This window comes from Chelonoidis abingdonii, chromosome 4 (assembly GCF_003597395.2).
Source record: "Chelonoidis abingdonii isolate Lonesome George chromosome 4, CheloAbing_2.0, whole genome shotgun sequence".
Classification (NCBI taxonomy): domain Eukaryota; kingdom Metazoa; phylum Chordata; order Testudines; family Testudinidae; genus Chelonoidis; species Chelonoidis abingdonii.
In genome coordinates, this window is record NC_133772.1 from 36,141,586 (window position 1) to 36,152,369 (window position 10,784).

The following is a 10,784-nucleotide window of genomic DNA, read 5'->3' on the forward strand; positions in this document are numbered from 1 at the left end:
TCGTGGCTTTGGTGATGCGCAGGTTATCATGGCTACAAGGATCCAGCTTCTCTAGAGAAGTCCTCATGAGTTAAGGCATCCTGTGTAGGCCCAAGAGGAGTTCCAGGAGCTGTCCTTACAACAAAATGGATATCCCTGCCAGTTGTAGTGACAAACCTGCCTCTCAGCTTGCTCTTGGACTTCTAATCCATGGCTGTGACTACTGGTTCCTGACTCTGGCTCTGATCTTCAGTGCTATTCCTGGCTTCTGACCATCACTCTCTGACCACTAGGCATGACAGTCACTGCTCCAACCAGTAGGTCTGACTACTCAAGCCCCAGTCATGACACCCAACATCCTGAGGGTCTCAGCTTCCCAACCCAGGGCTGTACCTCTGGTGACAGACTTATTGTCATCTGTCAAGGAGAAGATCCTACACCTAGCCCTGAATTCCCTTCATCGCACAGCCTGGCTTTGGATGGATGTTGAGTGTAAAATGACTCTGTTCCTCTCCTGTTCAAGACCACCTAGCTAACAGCATAGGTGCCAACTTTATGGGTACTTCGAGGCTGGAGCATTCATGGGGAAAAATTGGTGGGTGCTCTGCACCCACTGGCAGCCAAGCTCCCCACCCCACCCACCTCACCTCACCTCTGCCTCCTCCCCTGAGCACGCCGTGTCCTCACTTCTCCTCCCAGCGCTGGTGTAACAAGCTCTGGGAGGGAAGGAGGGAGGGGGGGAGGTGTGGGAATGTGGCACACTTGGGGGAGGAGGTGGGGAACAGGCGGGCCCGGTGTAGGGATTTGGGGAAGGGGTTGGAATAGGGGCAGGGAGGGGGTGGAGTTGGGGCCGGGACTCTGGGGAAGGGTTTGGAATGGGGGTGGGACAGGAGTGGAGTCGGGGTGGGGCCGGGGGCAGAGGTCAGTTGAGCATCCACTGACTCCAACAGAAGTCGGCACCTACGGTTAATAGTGGGAATGACTCTGAAACAACCTTACCAGGCAAAAGGGACAAGGTTTTCTCACTGATGTGATCAGAAATCCCTGAACCCTCAGGAAGTCTCAATACTGACAATTCTAGACTACTTGTTAGAACTGAAACACTCTATCCTATCACTGAGCTAAGTAAAAGCACACATCACAGAAAACTCAGCACGTCATCTATGCATAGGTCAATATCTTTTCTCACCCAACAGTCATAACATTTCTAAAGGGCCTAATAAGAGTGTTTCCATTTATCAAGGACCCTATCCCTCCATGCAATCTCAAGCTGCTTCTCTCAGTGCTCATTGACCATAGCTTTGAACTGATGGCTAAGAGTTCTTTTCCATACTTGTCACTGAAAACATCATTCTCGGTAGCAATTATCTTAGCAAGGAGGATAAGAGAGATGTAAGCACTGGTGGCTGATCCTCCCTGTACATTTTTCAACCCAGACGATATTGTTAAGAACATACCTCAAGTTTTTATCAAAGGTCAAGGAATTCCATCTGAATCAACAAATCCACTTACCCGTGTTCTTCCATAGATCTCACTCTAATAAAACAAAGGCAACTTTTCACACTTTGGATGTCAGAAGAACCCTGGCATTCTACCTCCAAAGACAAAGCTCCAGATCTTCACCAAAACTCTTTGAGTACATCTACATTGCACTGTAAACCCGGCTCTGCCAGACCCGAGCTTGTGGACTCAGTATTTCCAAGCCTGCTTTTGAGCATCCACTCTATATTGTAAACCTAGGTTTACAGTTGCTGGACCTGGGTCTCAGCTGTATGCATACTGCATTACACAACTACCTGACTTGAGTCTGCAGCTTGAGCTATATCCACACTGAAAAATGACAAGGCTTTCACCTGAGTCAGAGTGGGATTAGGCTCTGATGCAGTCCCCAACAGACTTGCTGACCCAAATCTGATGGGTTTTTGTGTGGATGGAAAGAGGGCTTGGGCTCAAACAGTGTAAACATATCATTTGTGGCTATTGTAGAGAGGATGAAAGGCAAAGCCATATCCTCCCAACATTTATTGAATCAGACTGTGTGAAGACTTGCTATGAGACTACAAAGAAGGACTCATCTACTGTCATGAAAGCTGATTCTATTGAGAGCTCAAGCAGCCTCCATAGCTGCACTAAATAATGTATCTATCCCAGTTATATGGAAGACAGTGACCTGGAGATCTAGTCATACATTCACTAAGCACTGTGTGCTTACCAAAGCCTCCAGGTCAGATGCCACATTTGGCGAGGCTGTGTTCCAGTCATTAATTTTTAACTCCAAGCTCCCATCTCCATTGTACTGGTTAACTACTTGGGAGTCACCAACACTGGAATGTTCATATGGAGAATCATTCAAAGGAGAATGAGAAATTATTTACCTTGTACTGTAACTGTAATTCTTTGAGATGTATTGTCCAAATGCACACTCCACGACCTGCCCTCCATCCCTTCTGCCTCAGAGTTCTCTGGGGAGGAAAACAAACAAACCTGGGATTCTGTGTTTGAGAGGAAATTGAAGACAGTTGGCTCACTCTCCTCTTTTATGCACTTGCTGAGGAGCATAAAAAGCTGCTGGGCCCACGCATACCAAACAGACATTTCTGGCCAAACTCGAGTGCAGAAGTCACATGCACACTAATGGTAGAATGTGCATGTGGGCAACATATCTTAAAAAACTCCTGTTACTGTACACAGTAAGTAACTTGTCAATATCTCCATTTTATAAATGGGGAAACAGAGGCATAGATCTGTGAAGTGAATTGTCCAGGGTCACTCAGCAGAACAGTGGCAGAGCTGTATTATGACATGCTTGGATGACTTAAGCCTTTGACCTTATTCAGTCCTTTCCCACTCCATCAGCCACTTCATCACTTAAATGATGAAATGGTGGGAAATATCAGTTGTTAACCACCCAAGCCAAAGTAGGGCACCAGTTCTGAAAAGACGTAATTCAATGGGACTACTCATAGTGTGGAAAGTTAAGCATGTGTGGGAATCTTTCTAGTTTTGGGGTCTAAGTGTTGGTACTATAATAAAAGCTATTTAAGAAAGGGCAGAATAACATGGATGCTTATACATAGGGAAAAAATGTTTTCGAATGAAGAGGTTCAGTAAGGAATAATCCGTGCTTAAAGAGTTTATCTTCAGAACAAAGAGAAATTAATGCATGTAGATTACATGTGGGTTCTTTTTCCCCTGTTTAGATGATTCTGCAAAAAAAAAAAAACCTTGGCACTCTTCCATCTACTATTGCACCACCTACTGCAGAGGAGCTTTTACACAGTATCAGTTGGTTAGAAAATGAAAAGAACCAAATTGAGTTCATCCAGGTAACGTTTAGCTTGCTGACATGGTTCCAGATCCTTTATAATGTTCTGTTTTCAAAAGGCAGATATTATGGAGGTGCTTATATTGATTGTATAGTTGTGGCTGTCTTGAGTTTGGTACTTAAAGAAGGGATTCAACCTCTGTTATGTACAAAGGATGCAGCATATCCTCCCCAAATTTACCACACTTATTCTTTGAATATTAAATTAATTTTCTGATAATTTACAAGTAAATCTCTTAATTAGTTTGACTTAAAACATAATTTTAAAATGGGCCCTTTTAAGAAATTTAGCATTTGTGAGACGTTTCTTTGGGCCCAAATGATATTAATAATGGAATAAAACAGACTCTTTGAACTTTTCTTATATTTAATGCCATTGCAATGTCATGTATATCTGAAGAAATTAGGTTCTAATTAAGCTAAATTATTAATAATCAGTCTATTGAATTGTTATGATTATAGACAAGGCCAGCTCAATAGTTCAGCTCATTCTTAAATGAAGACATTGCGACATCAGAGATAACCAATCATAGATTATCAGGCTTGGAAGGAACCTCAGGAGGTAATCTAGTCCAACCCCCTGCTCAAAGCAGGATCAATCCCCAACTAAATCATCCCAGCCAGGGCTTTGTCAAGCCTGACCTTAAAAACGTCCAAGGAAGGAGATTCCACCACCTCCCTAGGTAACCCATTCCAGTCCTTCACCACCCTCCCAGTGAAAAAGTTTTTCCTAATATCCAACCTAAACCTCCCCTACTGCAACTTGAGACCATTACTCCTTGTTCTGTCATCTGCTACCACTGAGAACAGTCTAGATCCATCCTCTTTGGTACCTCCTTTCAGGTAGTTGAAAGCAGTTATCAAATCCCCCCTCATTCTTCTCTTTTGCAGACTAAACAATCCCATTTCCCTCAGCCTCTGCTCATAAGTCCTGTGCTCCAGCCCCTTAATCATTTTTGTTGCTCTCCACTGGACTTTTTCCAATTTTTCCACATCCTTCTTGTAGTGTGGGGCCCAAAACTGGACACAGTACTCCATATGAGGCCACACCAATGTCGAATAGAGGGGATTGATCATGTACCTCGATCTGCTGGCAATGCCTGTACTTATACAGCCCAAAATGCCGTTAGCCTTCTTGGCAACCAGGTCCCACTGTTGACTCATATCCAGCTTCTCATCCACTGTAACCCCTAGGTCTTTTTCTGCAGAACTACTGCCTAGCCATTAGGTCCATAGTCTGTAGCAGTACATGGGATTCTTCTGTCCTAAGTGCAGGACTCTGCACTTGTCCTTGTTAAACCTCATCAGATTTCTTTTGGCCCAATCCTCTAATTTGTCTAGGTCCCTTTGAGGCCTCATAACACTCCCTCTTTGACCAATTCGCATGCTACAGTTCTATTGGTTGAAATGAGTCAGTGGCATGAGAAGAACTATGTACTTGTGTCAGGAGATCTCACTAGTAGATGATGTGGCAACTAGATTGTCTCCTGCTGTCACTGCTCTTAAAAGTTCCATAGTCACATATTAGTTCCTTTGTTTTAGCCTCTGTTGGGAAAGTTGAACACCTTCCGTGGAACATGGGGACATCATATGGGGCATATGTATGGCTCCTCCCATGACTAGCACAGCACCACTTACCCCTCCAATTTGACATACATCCCTGCTGACCTTTCCCAGCCCCTTCACATCCCTTCTCACTGCCTCTTCAAAGATATGGCTGCTTCCCTTTTCCTTTGGATTCGCATGGTGCTCCCTTCTGGTACTGGTGGTGTCGAAGGCGGATGTTAGGGAAACTAGTGCTATGTAATAATATTAGGTGAAGGTTTGGCATAGGGAGAGCCAATATCTCTACTTTGTAAGGAGTGACCCTGCACTCCTGCCTCAGTTTAAGTGTAAAAAAAAATTACAAAAATGTTCTTTGAGTGTCTTCTGCATATTCCCACTCTTTGAACTTGCACTGACAAGTACAGCAGCATCCTTTAGAACTATCAGATCAAAGAGGTTTAACTGGCAAGCCCTCTTGTAATAGAAGGACCTGAAGTCCATTTTTTGTCTCTTTGCAGGCCTGAGAAGTGAATTCTAAAGGTAGCACAATGTGCCAGGTATGACAGATTCGGTCACAGAACCCCCCTCGGGACTGCCACTTGATGTGCTGAGACTACCTCTAAGGCCTGGTCTACACTACGCGTTTAAATCGATTTAAAGAGCATTAAATCGATTTAACGCTGTACCCATCCACACTACAACGCCCTTTATATCGATATAAAGGGCTCTTTAAATCGATTTCTGTACTCCACCCCGACGAGAGGAGTAGCGCTAAATTCGATATTAACATATTGGATTACGGTTAGTGTGGACAGAAATCGACGTTATTGGCCTCCGGGCGGTATCCCACAGTGCACCACTGACCGCTCTGGACAGCAATCTGAACTCGGATGCAGCGGGCAGGTAAACAGGAAAAGCCCCGAGAAGAGAGTGATCTGTCTCTGCAGCTCTCGGACGTTATATCGTGCAGTAGTTGAGAGCAGACCAAGAGGACCCTGTGTTCGGTGAGACCCCTGTGACTCCAGCCCAGGGAGCGATGTGGTCTGTTGTCGGGACATGGATGTTGCCTGAATGGAACGTGCATGCCCCACATACACCGAGGGACGGGTCTTGCGACCAGAGGAGGGAGAGAAACGGTCTGTGGGAGAGTGAGCACGATGTCCATGCTAGTACCTCACCGAGGTTCGAATAAACGGAAGGCCAAGCCAAATTTGCAGGAGGCGAAGGAGGAGCTTGGCGTTCTTGGTGACAAAGGTGCAGGGCCGCATGTTGTGACCGAGTAGTGCTGAGACAATCCCGAGCCGAGGTCGGGAAGGCGACTAGGCCGCCTCTATGTAGCAGACTATCGCCCTGGAACCGGCAGGAGTGGAAGCGGAGGCTGTCAGGGAGGTCTAAGAGAGCCCTATGAAGTCTATCCTCTGCGCGTACGAGGAATGGACTTGTGCGAATTGATCAAGAGCCCTAGAGTTTTCGTAACAGCTGCTTGTTAGAAGACCAGCTATGTTGTGTGCGACCTGAGCCCTCTGAATGACCGTGCGGACAAGCCGCAGTCATCCAGGTAGCGGAAAACACATATGCCTCGTCGGGCGGAGGAAAAGGCGATGCGCACTACCAGACCATACAATTGTTGTAAAACACGCGTGGGCGCAGAGGAAAGGCCAGGCAGACGCGTGGAATTGGAAGTGGCGGTCAGGCATAGCACCAAAGAGAGAAAACGTCTGTGCGAGGTGAGGGTAGATCGAGAACATGAAAGTAGGCGTCCTTCATGTCGAGGAGCATGGCGAACCAGTCTCCGGTCCAGGGAACGGGATTAATAGACCCTCAGGACACGCATGCGGAATTAACTTCTTCAACGAAAGAGTATGAGTCCGCCAGGTCTAGGATGGGTCGGAGACGCGCCCCTTTTGAACTTGGGATTAAATAGCGTGAGTAAAACCCTCTCCCTCTGAGATCTTGAGGCACCTCTCTGATGGCCTCCGATTCGAGAAGCAGTGAAGGACCTCTGGTAAGCAGGAGATGCTGTGAGAGGGAGTCCCCTGAAAGAGGGCACAGGGAGGGTGGGGTGGGAGGGAGGAGGTGAACATAAACTTGGAGGTTGTAGCCAATACTCCACCCAGTGTCGCAGAACCCAAACGATCCAGAAGTTAGACGGGTCGAGCAGCACGGGAGAGAAGGGATGGAAAGGCGGTTTTTGAAAAAGGAAAGGAGACTGGAAAAGGGACTGGTGCTCTGCTGCTGAGCCGCAACCTTCAAAAAATTTTTGTTAAGGTCCGCGGCGGCTGTTTGGCGGAACACATTATTTTGTCCCCCTTGGGCACAAGACTGACGTCTGCCGGTTCTACACGGCCCGCGTCGTTATAGTCTTGACGGGGGCGTGGTGGGGGGGGCTGGTCGCGGAGGCTGCCGTAAGGAAAGGTACCTTCTTGGTCTGCGGCATGTGCAATGCCTAGAGGCATGATAAATGCGGTTGTCCTTTAGGCTTGGAGACGTGGGTGCTTCCGCCGAAAAGAGGGCCCTGTCCTTGAAGTGGGTAAGGTCCTGGATCGTGTGGTTGCATTTCTGGAGGCAATCCGGACCACTGCAACCACTAATCGCTCCTCATTGTCACTGGCTGCCGAGGGAGCGAACGGTCCCTAGCCACTGAACTGCGCCGCTCGAGGGAGGCCTGCAGGGAGATCTGGAGATCTTTTGCCGTCCTCCAGCACTCTCGGAACTGCCGGACCGGGAGTCTAAGCGGTACTAGCTGCAGTGACTTGCCATGGAGCTGCCAGGTGGTTAACATTTGTGTATCTACTGAGGAAAGGGCCTGTTTGGTTGGCAAACGCTACTGCAGACCCCCGGCGGAGGTACCTTTGCGTCCCAGCAGGTCCATGCGTTTTAGCTCGTGCAATTTGGGCGGGGGCTGGCGTGGCCATGGCGCGTCCCTCGTCGTGTGATGATTGTAACAACCAGGGAGCATGGAGGAGGATGGGTGTAGAGGTACTGGTACCCTTTAGAGGCACCAGTACTTCCTCTCCACGCCCCTGGCCGTTGGAGGATAGAACCGGTAGACTGCCATATTGTGTCCGCTCTTGCTGGAATGGAGCGTATGAAAAGGCAGAGCGACCCCATGTCGGGGCCATCTGAAGACAGAATGTCCACGACTTGGGTCCTGCACCTCAGGGACTTCGCTCCACCTGCAGGTTAATGCTCAACGCTACGCCGGAGAGACAGGCCTGGTGGGTCGTCGTAGGTCGATGGGGGCGGCCCGAAAGTTGAAGTGCCCGCCACCATCAGGCGTCGTCGGCGGGGGAGATGAGAGATCGGGGACCACAAGGTTCCTCCTCAGGTTTCTTGCTCCAGAGGGGGGGGCCGTTGTGTGGCGGTTTGCCAGGTCCTGGGTCCGCCGTAGAGACATCGTTTGCCCCCCTTTTCCTTTGTGTGGACGGCTGAATTAGAGCCTCTCCGGTAGCGCCGACGGGTGGGAAGCCGCAGGCCTTGGATACCACAATGGGGATCACCTTGGCTTGATGATAGGTCCAAGGTGTCCCAAAGGGCCACTGGGCGGCTGTCCCAAGACCTGGTGCTCTCTGGGTTCCACATTCCCCGTAGAGAGCGCTGTCGGGCGAAGAAGAACCCGAAGGTGGTGCACGTGATGGGCCAGGTGGCAGCAGAATGTCCGTGGGACTGGTACCCGACCTCGCGTTGTATTCGGCGAAAGCGGTGCCGGGGAGTCCATACCGGTGCGGGGGACCTTCGGGGCGGACCACTGCGACCAAGCACGGTGCCGGGGAGGTCGACCGGCTGGAGCGGGACCTGCGACCAAGCACGGTGCGTGGAGGTTACGACCGGGGAGCGGGACCGTGGCTAACCAGCCTGGTGCCGGATGTAGATTCGCGAGTAACGACAGTGAGATGGTGATCCGTCGGAACGTAAACCGGGAAAGTAGGTCTCTGCCGAGGGCTGAGTAGCCGTCCGGTTGACCTGGACCGGTGCTGCTGTACAACGGCGCCGAGAGAGAGACCGGTGCGAGACTTGGTGAGCGGTGTGATGGAGACCGGGGCGGTGGGAGCGGTAGCGTGATCTTGATCTGCCGACCAGTGCCTGCCACCATTCTCCGAGGGACAACGTCGTAGCCGGCTATCCCCGTAGAACGAGGATTACCCGCACCGCGGTGCCGGGGGTTGAGGCTGGGGAGGTTCAGTCAACGCTATCAATTCCCTCGCCGTCGCAAGAGGTTTCCGGCGTAGTGGGAACAGCAGCTGACCAGGGCATCAGTCTCTGGGGGGTACTTGATCTGGCACTGGATCTCAACGGCTTCTTGCCTTGGGCCGGAGTCGACAGGTGCTGGGAGAAGACCGTGCTGGGGCAGATGGCGGTGCCGCACCGGCAACGGTTTCCCATGCTCGACTGCGGTGGCTGTAGCTGGCAACCTGCAGGAAGCCCTTGGACTCTTCGCTTTCGGCGAGAGGGAGGCGGTGCCGGGCCATTCTGCGCTGGAGACGTGTAATGGTGCCGCGGTGTTTTGGCGGTGCCGTCTCTCTGGGGCAAGCGGAACCTTCTGCCTGGTACAGGACATTCACGGTGCGCTCGTGCCAGGGCTGCCTGGGGTCAGATCGGCCTCATAAGGAGCGCTTTAGACCGACTCCCGCTGCCTTTTTTGTCCTTGTTCGAAAAGACTTACAGGATTGCACTTGCCGTCAGGTGGGACTCCCCAGCACTTCAGGCAACGATCGTGGGGGGTGCCCCCGTTGGCATCGCCGGTTGGCAGGCGAGCACTGTTTGAAGACGGGAGAGCCAGGCATGAGCCGCGGGTTTCCCGGAGTGGTTGAAGGAGGATGAAGACCTCAGCCCTCTAACTAATATAACAAATACACTAAAGCCTCTAATCTATTAAAGACTAAGAATTAAACACTAAGCTAACAACTAGAATATACTCAGAGAAAAACGGGTTGAAAAAGCTAGGGAAGTGGAGGTCAAGCAGCCGCACTCCAGCGGTTCCACACGACCGAACACGGGCGGTAAGAAGGCTGAGGAGGCGGCCGGGTCGGCAGGGTCATATGATACGGGCCCAAAGGCGCCGACCGCCAGGGCGCCTGGCGCGACCACCGGGTGTTGCTAGGGAAAATTCTTCGACGAACGTGCACGTTGGATGCGGCGCGCCGCTTGCGCACCTCTACTTTGGAATGAAATATGAAGCAAGCACTCCGAAAAGAACTGGGAGTCATTCCCCATTTTTTCCCAGGCGCCCACCGGCCAGCCTTCAATCCTGGAGCTACTCACGGGCTGATGTGCGGAGACTGACGGATATCAGTCGATGTATTGTACCATGCTAGACCAACCTGCGGTAGCGTCCGGTGAGAGGAGGTTTGGAATACCTCGCACCTTCACTCCGCTGCAACGCATCGAGAGAAAGGGGTATCTAAACGACATATGCATCTATTCAGTTCTAGCACTAGTCATGAGTGACATTGAAAAGAATCAGAAAATAGTTTCTTTCCCTTTTCTTTCAGCGTGATGGTGGGGGGGGGGAAGAGACTCGGGGAGCTATTCGCCTGACCACGCCCAAGAACACTGTGTTTGAACCTACAGAACATTGGGCAGCTCAGCCACGAATGCAAATACTTTTCAAAGAGACGCTGTGGACATGTGGGATAGCTGGAGTCACATACCCGCTCCATCCAATGAGCATCCCATTTGATCTCTGGCTTCCCGTTATGCTGTCACGCAGCGCTGTGTATCCTGGAGATTTTTCAAATGCTTTGTGCATTTCGTGTTCTGTAACGTAGCTGCTGATACAACAGATTGCACTCCCATACAGCGATCAGATGTAGATCTCCTGTACGGTCATGCAATGCTGGAGCTCTTTTTGATTTGAGAGCTGCATCGCCCCCGTGCTAGACAGAGCTTCCACGACTGGGCAAACAGGAAATGTAAATTCAAAAGTTCGCGAGGC

At 50.3% G+C, this 10,784-nt stretch overlaps 1 protein-coding gene across 1 annotated transcript in view; it reads left to right on the plus strand.

Moving 5' to 3' along the window:
• The window catches only part of LOC116837279 (solute carrier family 9 member C1-like), a 330,899-nt gene that overhangs the window by 201,744 nt on the left and 118,371 nt on the right, over positions 1 to 10,784 (plus strand). The window contains exon 20 of the mRNA XM_032801556.2: positions 3,180 to 3,305. Within this exon, the coding sequence (XP_032657447.2) occupies positions 3,180 to 3,305 (126 nt within the window). The remainder of the gene's footprint in view (positions 1 to 3,179; positions 3,306 to 10,784) is intronic.